At 43.9% G+C, this 18,751-nt stretch overlaps 2 protein-coding genes across 3 annotated transcripts; one reads left to right on the plus strand and one right to left on the minus strand.

Moving 5' to 3' along the window:
* Nucleotides 1–347: 347 nt before the first annotated feature.
* Nucleotides 348–14,505, plus strand: LOC139218280 (NACHT, LRR and PYD domains-containing protein 3-like). The gene is given in 10 exon segments (XM_070849843.1): nt 348–410; nt 5,091–5,376; nt 5,486–7,277; nt 7,373–7,546; nt 8,376–8,549; nt 8,998–9,171; nt 9,620–9,793; nt 10,864–11,037; nt 11,960–12,006; nt 13,889–14,505. Coding segments are annotated over 9 exon segments (3,603 nt in total). The 5' UTR covers nt 348–410; nt 5,091–5,099.
* A 591-nt stretch (nt 14,506–15,096) lies between these two features.
* Nucleotides 15,097–18,511, minus strand: LOC139217611 (uncharacterized). Of its 2 annotated transcripts, none has more exons than XM_070848980.1 (3): nt 18,321–18,511; nt 17,313–17,588; nt 15,097–15,958 (listed from the first exon to the last, which is right to left on the minus strand). In XM_070848980.1, the coding sequence occupies exons 1-3, from the start codon at nt 18,448–18,450 to the stop codon at nt 15,255–15,257; spliced, it is 1,110 nt and encodes a 369-aa protein (XP_070705081.1). In that variant the 5' UTR covers nt 18,451–18,511; the 3' UTR covers nt 15,097–15,254. The 2 variants fall into 2 exon arrangements, with proteins under 2 accessions (XP_070705081.1, XP_070705082.1); XM_070848981.1 differs by having other exon boundaries at nt 18,251–18,511.
* Nucleotides 18,512–18,751: the final 240 nt, after the last annotated feature.

Consider the following 18,751-nt stretch of genomic DNA (forward strand, 5'->3'; position numbering starts at 1 on the left):
ACACCAATGATAACATGTTCTATAAATGCATATATTTATAGGCTTTGGATAGTTGTTGTGCAGTTGCTGTGTAGAAATGGTCTGACAGAGTGCAGAGAACAGCTTGATGCAGCAGTGGCATACAGAGGAATCAGGAAAGGAGACAGTGAGGAGTGTTTAGAAGGAGTGAATGAGTATTTTTCCTTTGACACAATACCAAGAAAGCATTCTCTGCTTTTCCAGCCTCTGTCAGGTAAAGGACAGGAAACTTTTTTCAACTCCGATGTAAAGAGGGTGCGTCCTCAGATCACATGCACAGAGACACACTGACGAGGAAGGAATGAGCAGCTTCCTCTTTCTCTGTGTTTCCTGCACACATGAAGGTTGAAGGTTGAAAGCGTCTGCGAGTCGACCTGAAGTCACTTCAGCAGGTAAGAAACGTACCAGAGGAATGTGTAACTGTTTGATCATCAGGATCACTGTTTGACTCAACTGTGGAGAGGTTTTAACAAATGATCTGGAAATATCCATTTGGTGCGATTGATTTATTGTGTAATTTTATACACTTCCGGTGTTTCAGTTCAACAAGTGACCACGTTAACTGGCGACCGTCAGCCGAATGCGTCTGTTGTTGTCGTAGTTACGGCAGCTGTTGAAATCAGGAAATCGGGTCCGTAGCTGGCTGTGTGAATGTCTCTTTGTTTAGTTTTCATCACAATGTCTAAACATACTGATCTGAGTCCACTTTAGAGTCGTACCTGTGGAAACGTGTCTCATAGTGGTGTGGGGTCACGTTTTGAACGCTGCTTGCTGTAACGGAAAATGTTGAAAACAGGAAGACGACAAGCCGAACCTTCCTGTGATTGTCTGTTTTAATAAATGGAAAAATATCCTAAATACCCGTCGTTTTCAGTCTTGTTTGAGTATTTGTAATGTAGACGCCCCACCCTCCACACACACACACACACACACACACACACACACACACACACACACACACACACACACACACACACACACACACACACCTTTTTAAATGTGAAAAATTAGTTGTTTTATTTTACGAGATTCGAACTCGCGCCATTGTGGGAAAATAAACAAACGGCAGGGACATTCTGTGTGCGCCACTATCATTACAGGGCCGCATCACTGACCTGTCATATAACAAGACATATAGGACACAGGCAGCGGTCTCTGGAAGACAGGAGGAAGCCAGACCAACTTGTGACCACACCGCCCAGTGCTGAGTGACACCGTCTCACTATTTCGTTAGTCTGCGGCACAATAAAACAGCCCGTTACACCAGTTCTGTCAACCTGCAATTCTGCTACACCGGCAGCCTGTTGCAGCAGCTCCCGCTAAATGTTGGTGTTTTCTTCTCTGTTATTGATTTTTGCACTGGTTGGCATTGTTTGGCATTACTTCTACATCATGAATGTACATGTTATACAGTACAGGCCAAAAGTTTGGACACACCTTCTCATTCAATGCGTTTTCTTTATTTTCATGACTATTTACATTGTAGATTCTCACTGAAGGCATCAAAACTATGAATGAACACGTGTGGAATTGTGTACTTTACAAAAAAGTGTGAAATAACTGAAAACATGTCTTATTTTCTAGTTTCTTCAAAGTAGCCACCCTTTGCTCTGATTACTGCTTTGCACACTCTTAGCATTCTCTTGATGAGCTTCAAGAGGTAGTCACCTGAAATGGTTTTCCAACAGTCTTGAAGGAGTTCCCAGAGATGCTTAGCACTTGTTGGCCCTTTTACCAAAGGCATAAAGTTACTGATGACACATTCTCTTTATATATTAAACAAAATAATCTTTTTATTTTTACCTTTTACATTTTCAAAATAACAGAAAAGGAAAAAGGGGCCGCAGCAAAAGTTTGGGCACCCTGCATAGTTAGTACCTAGTAGCACCCCCTTTGGCAAGTATTACAGCTTGTAAACGCTTTTTGTAGCCAGCCAAGAGTCTTTCAGTTCTTCTTTGAGGGATTTTCGCCCAGTCTTCCTTACAAAAGTCTTCCAGTTCTGTGAGATTCCTGGGCCATGTTGCACGCACTGCTCTTTTGAGGTCTATCCACAGATTTTCAATGATGTTTAGGTGAGGAGACTGCGATGGCCATGGCAAAACCTTCAGCTTGCGCCTCTTGAGGTGTGTTTAGGATCATTATCCATTTGTAGAAGCCATCCTCTGTTCAACTTCAGCTTTTTTACAGATGGTGTTATGTTTGCTTCCAGAATTTGTTGGAATTTGTTGGAATCCATTCTTCCCTCTACTCGTGAAATGTTCCCCGTGCCATTGGCTGCAACACAACCCCAAAGCATGATTGATCCACCCCCATGCTTAACAGTTGGACACGTGTTCTTTTCATGAAATTCTGTGCCCTTTTTTGTCCAAACAGATCTATGTTCACTGCGGCCAAAAAGTTCTATTTTAACCTCATCGGTCCACAGAACTTGTTTCCAAAATGTAACAGGCTTGTCTAGATGTTCTTTTGCAAACTTCTGACGCTGAAGTTTTTGTGGTGAGGACGCAGGAGAGGTTTTCTTCTGATGACTCTTCCATGAAGGCCTTATTTTCATTTTCAGAGTGCTAGGCAACTGCTTGGAGGAACCCATGGCTGCTGATTGTTGGGACATGGTTAGAGGAGTCTGGGTATTTATAAAGCTTTGAAATTTGCATCACCTGACCTTTCCTAACGATGATTGTGAACAAGCCATGACCCTAACAGGCTAGTTAAGGTCTGATACCTTGGTCAAAGCTATCTGTGAAGTGTAAACCATTTCAGGTGACTACCTCATGAAGCTCATTGAGAGAACACCAAGGGTTTGCAGCGCTATCAAAAAAGCAAAGGGTGGCTACTTTGAGGAATCTGAAATATAAGACATATTTAGAATTATTTCACACTTTTTTGTTAAGTACATAATTCCACATGTGTTCATTCATAGTTTTGATGCCTTCAGTGAGAATCTACAATGTAAATAGTCATGAAAATAAAGAAAACGCATATTATTATTATTGTAATACATAATTTTTTATACATACTTTATATATATTTATATTTTTACTTTGTGTTTGAAGTTTATTCTTATTCTTTTGGAGCTGTGTGTAACAAAAAGCAATTTCCCCCTGGGGATTATTAAAGGAATTCTGATTCTGATTCTGATCATGAAGTTCTGGAGGAGTGTGGGAGCATTGTTTACACTTGTGAACAGCTGATGGCGTTACGGCAACCAGCGCTGCTGCTGCTGCTGCTGCCTGGAGCGAGGCTGCACATCCTCGAGGAGCTCCGGAGGAAACGCCGGGGCTGCAGGGCTGGAGCCAAGCTCACGGCAAAGAAGAGGAAATACAAAAGAGAGTTCACCTGCGCCATTATTGTTGCTGTTTACATCCCGACCGGACTGTACGCTCCTTCCCCAACAACAAGCCCTGGATCACCAGCGACCTGAAGGAGCTTCTCAACAAGAAGAAGAAGAAGGCTTTTAGGGCTGGGGACAGGGATGAGTTGAAGAGGGTGCAGCGTGACCTGAAGGTGAAGCTGAGGGAGTGCAGGGACTCCTACAGGAGGAAGCTGGAGGCCAAGCTCCAGCAGAACAACACCAAGGAGGTGTGGGCTGGTATGAAGGATCACTGGCAGCGTGGAGAGGGCCAACGAGCTGAACTGTTTCTTCAACAGGTTTACTTCACAGTCTCCTGCTGCCCCCTCCTCCTCATCCTCACTTCCCATGATGCTTCCCCCCCTTCTCCCCTGCAATCCCACCCAGTGAGCCCCACAGACCCAACTCCCCCTTCACAGACAACTGCCCCAACTCCATCCCTGGCAGCATCAACCCCAGGATCATCAGGACCTGCACCAGCCAGCGGTCTCCTGTCCTGTGTCGCCTCTTCAACCTGAGCCTGGACCAGGAGAAAGTACCAACACTGTGGAAGACCTCCTGCCTGGTTCCGGCGCTCAAGAAGTCGTCTCCATTGGACCCAAACGACTACCGACCAGTTGCCCTCACTTCCCATGTGATGGAGGTGCTGGAGAGGCTGGTCCTGAACCATCTGAGATCGCAGGTGAGACCATCACTGGACCCTATGCAGTTCTCCTACCAGTCTCATCTTGGTGTGGATGATGCTGTTGTCTACCTCCTGCAGAGAGCTCTCTCACATCTGGATGGTGTTGGGTGCACTGTGAGAGTCACATTCTTTGATTTCTGCAGTGCATTCAACACCATCCAGCCTTTCCTGCTGAGAGAGAAGCTGCAGGTGATGAGTGTGGACGCTCCCACCATCTCCTGGATGGAATTGTGCTGTCTCCTGTTCTGTTCACCTTGTACACCTCAGATTTTAAACACAACTCCGAGTCGTGTCACTTACAGAAGTTTTCTGATGACGTGGCAGTTGTAGGGTGTATAAGAGGTGGAGGGTACGGAGGAGTACGGGGCTCTGGTGGGTGATTTTGTGGAGTGGTCTGGTCGGAATCATCTGCATCTCAACGTGGCAAAGACCAGGGAGATGGTGTTCGGCTTCAGGAAGAAGAGGACAGCTACACAGCCCCTGAACCTCCTGGGAGAGGACATTGTCACCGTGGAGGAGTACAAGTACCTGGGCATCCACACTGACAACAGACTGAACTGGAGGACCAACACTGACACTGTGTACAAGATGGGGATGAGCCGCCTCTACTTTCTGAGGAAGCTCAGATCCTTCAACGTGTGCAGCAAGATGCTGGAGATCTTCTCCCAGTCTGTTGTAGGCAGCGCCCTGTACTGGGCAGTGGTCTGTTGGGGGAGCAGCATCAGAGCCGGCGACACCAACAGACTGAATAAATTAACTGACAGAAACTGATCAAGCTCTGTGACTGGCTGCAAACCGGACACTTTTGAAGTGGTGGTGGAAAGAAGGACCACGAACAAACCTGACCACCACTTCACCCACTACTGGACAGACAGCGGAGCAGCTTCTCAAACAGATTGGTTCAGCTCCGCTGTCACAAGGACGGATACAGGAAATCTTTTCTGCCATTTTCTTAACATTGATTATCAACCTGTGCTTTCATGAAATGTTAAAATTATAAACTGCAGTATCTTAAAACAATCTTTTGTATCTTGACAGAGAGGCCAGATGGCGACACCTCAACAGGTCCTCTTGGGAACTTTGGAGGATTTGGGAGCCGAGGATTTTAAAAAATTCAAGTGGTACCTGCAGCAGAAAGGAGTCCTGGAAGGCTTCTCACCAATCCCAAAGAGTCGACTGGAGGATGCAGACAGGATGGACACAGTGGATCAGATGGTGAAGACCTACTGTATAAACACCATCAAAGTGACCAGAATGGTTTTGATTTTGATGAATCAGAATGATCTGCTGAAGAATTTACCAAACACCATCTCAGAACCTACAGGTAGGTCATTAAAAAGGGATATGACAATGTAAGATATTGTACTTTACATTTTGATGACTCATGTTTTCCCTGCCATCCTCTGAATTGTGTCTCATTTTAATTCATTCAGAGATTCTTTCCAAGTGCCAGCATAAACTCAAATCCAACCTGAAGAAGAGGTTTCAATATGTGTTCGAGAAAATCACAAAAGCAGGAAATTCAAAACTTCTACATGAGATCTACACTGAGATCTACATCATGATGGAAGATACGGGAGAGGTCAACATGGAACATGAGATCAGACAGGTTGAAACAGCATCTTGGAAACCTGCAACAGTAGAAACAACCATCAGCTGTGAGGACGTGTTCAAAGCCTCCGATGGAAGAGAGGAACCAGTCAGAACAGTGATGACAAAGGGAGTGGCCGGCATTGGGAAAACAGTCTTAACGCAGAAGTTCGCTCTGGACTGGGCTGAAGACAAAGCCAACCAGGACATACAGTTCATGTTTCCTTTCACCTTCAGACAGCTGAATGTGCTGAAAGAGGAAAAGTGCAGCTTGGTGGAACTTGTTCATCGATTCTTTAGTGAAACCAAAGACGCAGGAATCTGCAGGTTTGAAGAGTTCCAGGTCGTCTTCATCTTCGACGGTCTGGACGAGTGTCGACTTCCTCTGGACTTCATCAACAATGAGACCCTGACTGATGTGACAGAGTCCACCTCAGTGGATGTGCTGCTGACAAACCTCATCAGGGGGCATTTGTTTCCTTCTGCTCGCCTCTGGATAACCACACGACCTGCAGCAGCCAATCAGATCCCTGCTGAGTGTGTTGGCATGGTGACAGAGGTCAGAGGGTTCACTGACCCTCAGAAGGAGGAGTACTTCAGGAAGAGGTTCAGAGATGAGGAGCAGGCCGACACAATCATCTCCCACATCAAGACGTCCCGAAGCCTCCACATCATGTGCCACATCCCGGTCTTCTGCTGGATCACTGCTACGGTTCTGGAGATTCTGCTGAAGAACCCAAAGGGAGGAGAGCTGCCCAAGACCCTGACTAAGATGTACATCCACTTCCTGGTGGTCCAGTCCAAAGTTAAAAATGTCAAATATCATGGAAAATCTGAGAGGGATCCACATTGGAGTCCAGAGAGCAGGAAGATGATCGAGTCTCTGGGAAAACTGGCGTTTGAGCAGCTGCAGAAAGGGAACCTGATCTTCTATGAATCAGACCTGACAGAGTGCTGCACCGATATCAGAGAAGCCTCTAAGTACTCAGGAGTGTTCACACAGATCTTTAGAGAGGAGAGCGGACTGTACCAGGACAAGGTGTTCTGCTTCGTCCATCTGAGCATTCAGGAGTTTCTGGCTGCTCTTCATGTCCATCTGACCTTCATCAACTCTGGAGTCAATCTGATGTCAGAGGCAAAATGGTGGTCTAAACTATTTAGAGATACATCTAAACCCACACATTTCTACCAGAGTGCAGTAAAAAAGGCCTTACAAAGTCCAAATGGACACCTGGATTTGTTCCTCCGCTTCCTGTTGGGTCTTTCACTGCAGACCAATCAGAATCTCCTACGAGGTCTGCTGACTCAGACAGGAAGTAGCTCAGAGACCAATCAGGAAACTGTCAGATACATCAAGAAGAAGATCAACAAGGATCTGTCTCCAGAGAGAAGCATCAACCTTCTCCACTGTCTGAATGAACTGAATGATCGTTCTCTAGTGGAGGAGATCCAACAGTTCCTGAGATCAGGAAGTCTCTCCACAGATAAACTGTCTCCTGCTCAGTGGTCAGCTCTGGTCTTCATCTTACTGTCATCAGAAGAAGATCTGGACGTGTTTGAGCTGAAGAAATACTCTGCTTCAGAGGAGGCTCTTCTGAGGCTGCTGCTAGTGGTCAAAGCCTCCAGCAAAGCTCTGTAGGTGGATGGATCACTGGATATATTAATTTCTAGTCTTTATATTTCATGAAGAAGAAAGTCTACCATTGTGTTTATCACTGTCTCTTCCTCAGGCTGAGTGGCTGTAACCTCTCTGAAAGAAGCTGTGCAGCTCTGTCCTCAGTTCTCAGCTCCCAGTCCTCCAGTCTGACAGAGCTGGACCTGAGTGATAACAACCTGAAGGATGCAGGAGTGAAGATCCTGTCTTCTGGACTGGGGAGTCCACACTGCACACTGGAGACTCTCAGGTCAGAGATCAGCTGTTTGTTATCAGCTGATTAAAACGTTAGTTTACACTCAGGTTAATGCTGATGAGAAGACTCCACATCTGAGGGATCATTCTTCTCATAGAACTCTCTGTAAAATGGCATCAAACGAACAAAACAGGAAAGGAGTTGTAACTGTAACTCTGAATACTCTACATTGGTTTGTATAACTGCATCAGTGTTCTTGTGTGTCTTTCTGTTTTTGATGTATGTCTATGAGCCAGCGACTCAGTAGATACTAACTTGTTCTCATTACCAGGTCGTCAAAGACACGTCCCTCAGCGTCTGGTACTGACGCACAAGGCACCCTTCAGCTGCAGCATTAGATGTTCAGAAACACTGATCTGGCCCTTCACTCCAAACATTCCTCACTCCCATGTCATCAAATGCTGACCTCTGTTTAGCTTCTGTATGAGATTCACAGGACTCTGACCTCGCCACAGGTCTACTGGACCTTCATCATGAGGCAAGAATGATGAACACCTGGTTAAAAGATGGTTTGGGTGAAACTGTCTCCTGGCTGAAAGTTCAGTGTCTGACGGATTCATCCATCCATCTATTCATCCATCCATCCATCCATCCAATCTGATCCCCTTCCTTTGCAGACTTTCTCACTATTTACACTATATTGCCCTCTAGCGTCTCGCACAGACACTTCAGGGTGCCTTGTTAGTCGGTATCAGACACAAAAGGGGTCGACAAAACGACAATATTTGATGACCTGGTAATGAGAACAGTCTGAGAATAGGTGTAGATTTTCTTGCAGTTCTTTTTTCATTGAGAAATTGTACCAACTCTTTCCTGATTCCAGGCTGTCAGGCTGTCTGGTCACTGAGGAAGGCTGTGCTGCTCTGGCCTCAGCTCTGAGCTCCAACCCCTCCCATCTGACAGAGATGGACCTGAGTAACAACGACCTGAAGGATTCAGGAGTGAAGTCCCTCTGTGCTGGACTGAAGCGTCCACACTGTACACTGGAGACTCTCAGGTCAGGATTCAGCCACATATCAAAAGGCCTTTTAAATCCTGCTTTACTTTCACGTCAGTGTTAAAGAAATACGGAACTTCTTAAAGACTGTCCTGATAACATGAGTGCAGCTGTGACTTGGTTGTTAAAACAGGTTGATGGTTTCATCAGTGACTCTTGCTACATATCAAAGATGCTTATTTCATTATTCCTAAGTCTGTTCTGTCCTTGAATCCTTGAGATTTCTTAGATTTCTGAAGCTGATTGATGGGGAACTTTTCAAACTAATGAAATGAAAACATCAAGACTATCATTAAGTTGTCTCTTTGTGTTGATGACTGGTACTTGACCATTTTGAAAACTAATTCCATGCTGTCATTTATGATTATTCTTCTTGATATGATTATTTTTTAGGCATGTCCTCAAGATAGAGTAGGTGTAGATTTTGTGATATTTTTCCTGATTCCAGGCTGTCAGGCTGTCTGGTCACTGAGGAAGGCTGTGCTGCTCTGGCCTCAGCTCTGAGCTCCAACCCCTCCCATCTGACAGAGATGGACCTGAGTAACAACGACTTGAAGGATTCAGGAGTGAAGTCCCTCTGTGCTGGATTGAAGCGTCCACACTGTACACTGGAGACTCTCAGGTCAGAGTTCAGCCACATATCAAAAGGCCTTTTAAATCCTGCTTTACTTTCACGTCAGTGTTAAAGAAATACGGAACTTCTTAAAGACTGTCCTGATAACATGAGTGCAGCTGTGACTTGGTTGTTAAAACAGGTTGATGGTTTCATCAGTGACTCTTGCTACATATCAAAGATGCGTATTTCATTATTCCTAAATCTGTTCTGTCCTTGAATCCTTGAGATTTCTTAGATTTCTGAAGCTGATTGATGGGGAACTTTTCAAACTAATGAAATGAAAACATCAAGACTATCATTAAGTTGTCTCTTTGTGTTGATGACTGGTACTTGACCATTTTGAAAACTAATTCCATGCTGTCATTTATGATTATTCTTCTTGATATGATTATTTTTTAGGCATGTCCTCAAGATAGAGTAGGTGTAGATTTTGTGATATTTTTCCTGATTCCAGGCTGTCGTTCTGTCTGGTCACTGAGGAAGGCTGTGCTGCTCTGGCCTCAGCTCTGAGCTCCAACCCCTCCCATCTGACAGAGATGGACCTGAGTAACAACGACCTGAAGGATTCAGGAGTGAAGTCCCTCTGTGCTGGATTGAAGCATCCACACTGTACACTGGAGACTCTCAGGTCAGGATTCAGCCACATATCAAAAGGCCTTTTAAATCCTGCTTTACTTTCACGTCAGTGTTAAAGAAATACGGAACTTCTTAAAGACTGTCCTGATAACATGAGTGCAGCTGTGACTTGGTTGTTAAAACAGGTTGATGGTTTCATCAGTGACTCTTGCTACATATCAAAGATGCTTATTTCATTATTCCTAAGTCTGTTCTGTCCTTGAATCCTTGAGATTTCTTAGATTTCTGAAGCTGATTGATGGGGAACTTTTCAAACTAATGAAATGAAAACATCAAGACTATCATTAAGTTGTCTCTTTGTGTTGATGACTGGTACTTGACCATTTTGAAAACTAATTCCATGCTGTCATTTATGATTATTCTTCTTGATATGATTATTTTTTAGGCATGTCCTCAAGATAGAGTAGGTGTAGATTTTGTGATATTTTTCCTGATTCCAGGCTGTCGTTCTGTCTGGTCACTGAGGAAGGCTGTGCTGCACTGGCCTCAGCTCTGAGCTCCAACCCCTCCCATCTGACAGAGATGGACCTGAGTAACAACGACCTGAAGGATTCAGGAGTGAAGTCCCTCTGTGCTGGATTGAAGCGTCCACACTGTACACTGGAGACTCTCAGGTCAGAGTTCAGCCACATATCAAAAGGCCTTTTAAATCCTGCTTTACTTTCACGTCAGTGTTAAAGAAATACGGAACTTCTTAAAGACTGTCCTGATAACATGAGTGCAGCTGTGACTTGGTTGTTAAAACAGGTTGATGGTTTCATCAGTGACTCTTGCTACATATCAAAGATGCTTATTTCATTATTCCTAAGTCTGTTCTGTCCTTGAATCCTTGAGATTTCTTAGATTTCTGAAGCTGATTGATGGGGAACTTTTCAAACTAATGAAATGAAAACATCAAGACTATCATTAAGTTGTCTCTTTGTGTTGATGACTGGTACTTGACCATTTTGAAAACTAATTCCATGCTGTCATTTATGATTATTCTTCTTGATATGATTATTTTTTAGGCATGTCCTCAAGATAGAGTAGGTGTAGATTTTGTGATATTTTTCCTGATTCCAGGCTGTCGTTCTGTCTGGTCACTGAGGAAGGCTGTGCTGCTCTGGCCTCAGCTCTGAGCTCCAACCCCTCCCATCTGAGAGAGCTGGACCTGAGTTACAACCATCCAGGAGGCTCGGGACTGAAGCTGCTGTCTGCTGGACTGGATGATCCACAGTGGAGACTGGAGACTCTCAGGTATGAACAGAGCTAAAACCTGGTGTTCGTGCTCTCAACAATCTGTGTGTGAATGTGTAATCTATACATATAAAACAACTTCCACAAATACAGAAAAAGATTTGTAAACTCAGATATTTTGCCAATATAACATGGATCAGAAAACATAAATTCCAGAAATAAAAACAATATAATTCAAAAGTAGTGTAACAAGTAGTTTAACACATTACTCTACACAGGCAGTAAGATTGTAAAGAAACGTATTACTTTCAAATGAAAGTAACATGAAATATTTTACATTTTGTAAGTAACTTTCCCAACATTGACACAGCAGACGTTGCATGCTGGGATTCTTGTGTTTGAGGCTTGTGTGAAGAAGTTATTCTGACTAACGGCACAGCAGCTGTTTGCTCGCCTGCTGTCGCTGCTGCAGCTTCCAGTCATCACTAGATACTGAAGGTTAAACATGAAGATAAGGGAGGGAAAGACGTCCAGCTTCCTTGTGCTGCTGCGTCAGAAGCAGAAGTATTTCTGAAGAAGCAGCACAAGCCCACGAGCATCCTCAGACAGAAGTGTGTGTGCTAGAAAGTCTCCAGAACAAATGAACACACACTAATAATCAGCGTCACATTAACGTGATGAAACACTGAACGCATCATTTATCGCTGGTTGTTTTCTCATCAGCTCGTAGAGACGGCGTGCTCTTACTTTGGTGGGACGTTTGTCTGAAATTCAAGGATTCACAAATATCAGTTTGAAAGTTTTAATGTTGGGAAGACGTTCACAAACGCTTTTCATTTCTCTGTAGATTCATTTGATATATTCACAGGTTTTATTGTGGAAGTTGTGTTTTATTTGCAGAACATGTTCAGTAATAACACTGAGACAAACCATCTCTATAGAAATGTTCCTGTTTTCATCCTCTGACTGTTTCTTCCTGCAGGATGGACCACGGTGGAGAACACAGGCTGAAACCTGTTCCGTGGAAGTGTGAGTGTGGATTCAGAGCAGCTCACAATCTGATGTTTAAAGATATTTACAGACTCCACACTGCAGCCTTCTAGTCAGCTACAGATGACAACCTGTCACTTTGTTTCTTTGACTTATGAACATTTAATAAATATAGATGCAATTAATCGTCTTTATCAATCAACCTCTCTTTATACAGAGCTAATTCATAACCAATGTTGTGACTGATACTGATCAATATGACTGGTACTGATCAATGTGACTGATACTGATCAATATGACTGATACTGATCAATGTGACTGTTACTGATCAATATGACTGATCAATGTGACTGATACTGATCAATATGACTGATACTGATCAATGTGACTGATACTGATTAATATGACTGATCAATGTGACTGTTACTGATTAATATGACTGATCAATGTGACTGTTACTGATCAATATGACTGATACTGATCAATATGACTGATCAATGTGACTGATACTGATCAATATGACTGATACTGATCAATATGACTGATCAATGTGACTGATACTGATCAATATGACTGATCAATGTGACTGATACTGATCAATATGACTAATACTGATCAATATGACTGATCAATGTGGCTGATACTGATCAATATGACTGATCAATGTGACTGTTACTGATCAATATGACTGATACTGATCAAGATGACTGATCAATGTGACTGATACTGATCAATATGACTAATACTGATCAATATGACTGATCAGCGTGACTGATACTGATCAATATGACTAATACTGATCAATATGACTGATCAATGTGTCTGATACTGATCAATATGACTGATACCGATCAATGTGACTGATACTGATTAATATGACTGATCAATGTGACTGTTACTGATCAATGTGACTGATACTGATCAATATGACTAATACTGATCAATATGACTGATCAACGTGACTGATACTGATCAATATGACTGATCAATGTGACTGATACTGATCAATATGACTGATACTGATCAATATGACTGATCAATGTGACTGATACTGATCAATATGACTGATCAATATGACTAATACTGATCAATATGACTGATCAATGTGACTGATACTGATCAATATGACTGATACTGATCAATATGACTGATCAATGTGACTGATACTGATCAATATGACTGATACCGATCAATGTGACTGATACTGATTAATATGACTGATCAATGTGACTGTTACTGATCAATATGACTGATACTGATCAAGATGACTGATCAATGTGACTGATACTGATCAATATGACTAATACTGATCAATATGACTGACACTGATCAATACGGTAACAGTGAAAAACACGAAAACACGAAAAAAAAAAAAATTCACTATGTGAAGTCAGAGAACCACAGCAGGACCTGAGGATCCTGGTCCTGGTTCTCCTGCTGTGGTTCTCTGGTTCCTGTGGATCCTGGTCATGGTTCTCCTGCTGTGGTTCTCTGGTTCCTGTGGATCCTGGTCCTGGTTCTCCTGCTGTGGTTCTCTGGTTCCTGTGGATCCTGGTCCTGGTTCTCCTGCTGTGGTTCTCTGGCTTCATGAATCAGTGCTGAGGATCTTTCCACTAGTTGTAGTTCCTAAATATGGTCACTAGTTCCTGTGGTTCTATGTTCTCTGTGGTGGTCGGATCACAGAAGGTGTCCTGACATTTAAATATGATGTAATCAGCCCCACAAACTGTCATCAGTCATTGATCACCAGATCTTCTGCATCAGCTGAGTCCTGAGCCGTGACTGAGCAGAACCGGTTCACGCAGTGTAGAAGAAGAAGAAGGAGGCTCCAGCTGCTCGACCCTGAATAAACTAAAGTCAAAGCCAACAGTTGGATCAGCTGATAACCTGCTGCTGTTTGGTGTCTTCTTCTCTCCATCAGATTCCTGTGAACTCTCAGTGGACACAAACACAGTGAGCAGAAGGATCAAACTGTCTGACAACAACAGGACGGTGACACTGGTGGAGGAGGAGGAGGAGCAGCCATATCCTGATCATCCAGAGAGGTTTGACTGTCTTCAGCTGCTGTGCAGAGAAGGTCTGACTGGTCGCTGCTACTGGGAGGTGGAGTGGAGAGGAGGAAGGGTTTATGTAGCTGTGAGTTACAGAGGAATCAAGAGGAGTGGAAACATTGAGGACTGTTGGTTTGGATTTAATGATCAGTCCTGGAGTCTGATCTGTTCAGGTGATGGTTACTCTGTCAGGCACAATAACAAAGAAACAACCATCACCTCTTCCTCCTTCTCCACCTCCTCCTACTCCTCCTCCTCCGGTAGAGTAGGAGTGTACTTGGACTGTCCTGCCGGCTCTCTGTCCTTCTACAGAGTCTCCTCTGACTCTCTGATCCACCTCCACACCTTCAGCACCACCTTCACTGAGCCTCTTTATGCTGGCTTTGGCTTTGGCTTTTGGTGGCCTGGTTCCTCAGTGTCTCTGTGTTCTCCATAGGAGGGAGAGTCTCCTCCTGTTTCCAGAAACACTCTCAGTATGACCAGCTGATCACTGTGATCACACAAACAACTGAATCTGATCAAGTTGTTTGTGTTGTAATGGGAGCTGCTCGTTTTGCTTATTTTGGTTTGACAGAGTTTTAAAATGTGAGTCTGAGAGCTTCTCTTCAAACTGACTGTGTTCACCTTTCAGTGTTCTGCCTGCAGGAACAGAAATCTCCCCGTCGTGGGACTGATAAAGAAATATCTTATCCTACAGAACACATTTATCATATCAAGGTGATGATTACTTCTTCAGGTGTAGAAATGTTTCAGCACTTTTCGTGTAAAGAGCTTAATACCTTTGTCTGATGCACGTGATGATGAATCTGATATGATGTTACTGTTCATATAGAAAATAAACCTGTGTTTGCTGTTTCCCAGTCATTGGATGGTTTGGATGGTTAAACACACCTGATCGGCCTGCTGGTGTGGATGATGTATAAATATGGCAGCTTTAATCAGACTTCAGCAGCAGGCAGTGAGTGTGCAGGCGTAACCACTTCGACACAGTAAAACACAAATCTGATTGTGTAAAGACGTGTTTATTGTCCTCACTTTGATCCATAATTCATATATAAAAACAATAATTACGGTTAAGAGGAAGATTTTATTAAAAAACGGCACAAAAAATGTGGGAGAGGAGAAGTTCAGCTACAATATTGTAAAAAACAAAAACTCTGTAGGTGGTTTAAATTATTATACATGGTGTACTGGTGTGATCCAGACAGTATTTACAAAATGAAAAATATTTGGGGATCACTGAAAACTTGCTGAACCAAACTCTGTTTCGTGTAGAAACTGTTGCATCTTGGTTCGGACCCACGACTGTTTCTCTGCAGGAAGTCTTCTCATGGCCGGAGCCAAGCTCAACAAAAACAGCGTGACATCGTCCCTCTGATCCCCGTCACAGTCTCTCTGAACCTCCCTGGCCTCCATCCTCCTCAGGTACTCCTCCAGCAGGCTCTCCATGCTCTTCCTCCGGGCCCGGGTGGGCCGGGGAGACGTAGCACGACGCCCCTCCTCCTCCTCTTCATCAGTCTGGTCCGACAGCTCCACTGCCACCACGTCCTGCTCTTCGGTCTTCAGGTGATGCGGCCTGGACGGCTGCAGGCCGCGGTGCGTCTGGTGGTGGTGCTGCAGATCCGGCTGCAGGACCACAGGGGAGGACTGCGCGGGAGGCATCAGCTGATCTGAGGACTGCGAGGAAGAGTGTGAAGACGCTAATGATGAAGCTAGGGCTGTGACTGACTGCATCATCACCTCAAACAGTTCCCTCATGTTATCGTGCTGCACTTGTTGTGTTTGCACGCCGTCGTCTGTGGCAGCGGCTTCTGACGTCACCTCAGTCTTTGCTTCCTTCAGTCTGACGCCGTCTCTGTTGGCAGAAGACGGACGCTTCCTATGAACAAACTCTGACGATGATGAAGACGAGGTGGTTGTAGCATCTGCTACGGCGATGCCTTCAAAGACAGAGAAAACCATAATTTCACTTTCATCCCCCAATATCAATCAATACACGGTTCTTAACAGGTAACGTCAGTAATTTACACATCCTGGTGTGTGAGTGACTGGTAGGTAGTAAAAGTGTTGGAACTGGTCCAGTAGATCACCTCAGCCAGCAGCCACCAAACGGGCTGCAATGGCTGCAACGTGATCCTTTGGGACAACTGCACCTGATCACAGTAGGTCCACTAAAAGAGCTTGTTTGATCCACTGACAGGCTCAGAGTGTTATTCTAAGTGTGTGACAGCATCATGGAAAGGATCCCTACAGAGAGAGACCTGGAAGATCCTTTTGGTTTAACCACAAACAGCCGTTCTATCTGTGATAGAAAATGCTGAAAAGAAAAGTTGTTGAAGACCATTGAAAGCAGAAGTTATGTCAGTCAGATGATTAGAAAACAGGAAGTTGACCCAACGGTTGTCTCACTTCATGTTTATGATTTGTAAGTGCTATGCTTTACTGGGTTTCTTAACTTATAAGGATAAAGATCATGATTATGCTCATGAAGTTTCTGGAAACTGGGAGTAGAACAGTCAACAGTCAACTCCTCCACTCTAGTAGTGCGTGTGTGTGACTTGATTCTCTTGTAAGATAAATTCACAATAAAGGACTCAGTTTGCTTCACATTGCACCGAGCTTGGTTTTATTTCATTTAGCGATTTACCACAACATATCGCTCTCTGCACACACACCAGACTACATTCACAAAAACAGTGATTTTAGCTCACAGGATACAGGAGCTGCTGCTCTGCTGCTGCCTCCATCACTCAAGTTTTTTAGTATTATTATGCGACTTTGGTGTTTTAAAGGTTTAGTTCAGATCAAAACAATAACACAAACAAACTGACCAATCAAAGCAGCGGTAGACCAGCAAGTAGTCTGCAAGATAAAATTACTATTTTTATTAGTGTAGCCTGGTGGCTTTGAAGAGAGCAATACAACGGCTGTTTCTGATCAAACAAAAAGGATCTGAGGTGATCTACTGAACCAGTTCTGACACTTTTTGTACCTACCAATCATTTAGACACCAAAGCATGTAAAAAAAAAAAAAACTTTAACTACGACTGTGTATCAAACCTCAACACGTTTTTCTTTCATTTTCTTTGCAGTGATGTCCAAAACATTTGTTTTTTCTTTCTGGAAAAAAGTTCTAATATTTTCACAGTTACTTTGTTTATAGTTTGTTCAGCCTGTGTCTGCAACACTGATCTTAAAATGGACGTGACAGTCGAGCACATGTGGACGTGAGAAGCAGTCACATGGTCTCCTGTAGCTGTAACCCAGCATTTCTACACATCTGTGTCTACAAACCGTAATTGTCGTCGTCATCACTCCGCATTTCGGTTGTGGTGCTGCAGCCCCCCATCTCAGACACCTGTACAAGGGGGAGCTGCCGGTCCAGAGCCCAGCCATTGGTGCCCGCCGCTCTGGCATCAATAAATGGGTTTAAAAATGACAAAATGGCCGAATATCTCCACGGCCGGTAGTTAAAGAGTCCGACGCCGCTCTCACGCCTCTCTTTCTCCCGCTGCCTCTCCCTCCGGTGTTGGTCCCTCAGCATCTTCCACTTCCTCCTGCACTCAGACTCTGATGAACACAGGGAGGGAAAACACACACTCACATCTAACTTTGTCTGACAAAATTGATCAAATCCAACGTTGAGACTCAAACCAACACTGAAAGTATCTACGAACAGTCCCGTGTGTGGGATCACAGCCTGGTGGATCTTCTTCCTCTGTTCAGAAACTATTAAAAACACACCAGTGCTGCTCTGGGTGACGTCTTCCTCCATCACCATGAACACACACACACTGATGTTTCTTCTGGTTAAATCCCACACTCACAGATTTCACTTAGTATGAGCAAACAGATAAGAGAGACTTTATTTATCTCACCCTGAGGAAACTCAGAGAAGGTGCTGAAACAGTGTCAGTAACAGAAGTAGTGTGAAATCAGGGGAAATAACAAGTATTACAAATAAATACAAATATAAATGAGTAAAATTATGAACTATAAACGTGTGTGTATTGAAAGATGTTGCAAGTATCGCACAGAAAAAACGTACGTCTTCATTATTTGGTCTAATTTGAGTAACGTAAAAGATTTAGATTTCACTAGGAACCAATGTGCTTGTGTCACAGTCGGAACGTATTGAGCGACGGACTCGCGTTGTTTTGGTCTTTTCCAGAGGGGATAAATTGAAGAAAAGTGGGAAAAAGATAAAGAGGTTTGTTGGAGCTTCACTTCACCTCTTGACGTCTGTGTGTGTTCGGCCGGTGGTGCTGATTAAAAGAAACCCGGGCGGACCGGGACGCTCACCGGGGACACCGACGATCTCCGCCACCTGCCGCCACGCGTCGCTCCTCATGTTCAGGTCTCTGTAGGTCAGTGAGGTGGAGTCGTACAGACTCGGGAAGCCGGAGACCGCCATGATCAGTTTATACTCCATTTGGTTCGGACTCCAGCTCCTGCCTCGAAGGGAGGACAAAACAACTGTGTGCGCCCAGAAAAAAAACCACAACAGCGATGTACTTCCGCTTCCGGTACGGTACTGCGCATGACAGTTACATGAAAGAGATACCTGTACTTTGCTCGAGTGTTTCAGTTTTATGCTGCTTTTAAGCTTCAGTTACTTTACAGATTCATACAAAAATAAATCAAATAAAAATAAAATGATGTTTTCTTATTGGTCAAAGTTACTAAACTGAGCTGCACCTTTACCAGCTCCATAATTATATCATTATCAACTG

Source organism: Pempheris klunzingeri, chromosome 18, assembly GCF_042242105.1.
Source record: "Pempheris klunzingeri isolate RE-2024b chromosome 18, fPemKlu1.hap1, whole genome shotgun sequence".
NCBI lineage: Eukaryota > Metazoa > Chordata > Actinopteri > Acropomatiformes > Pempheridae > Pempheris > Pempheris klunzingeri.

Excerpts from the sequence above, each read along its gene's own strand:
- LOC139217611 (XM_070848980.1), bottom strand. The coding sequence starts at position 18,450 with ATGGAGTATAAACTGATCATGGCGGTCTCCGGCTTCCCGAGTCTGTAC. Across the intron at positions 17,589-18,320 it reads GGAGATCGTCGGTGTCCCCG|AGTCTGAGTGCAGGAGGAAG; the intron begins GTGAGCGTCCCG and ends TGTGTTCATCAG. Across the intron at positions 15,959-17,312 it reads TGATGACGACGACAATTACG|GCATCGCCGTAGCAGATGCT; the intron begins GTTTGTAGACAC and ends CTGTCTTTGAAG.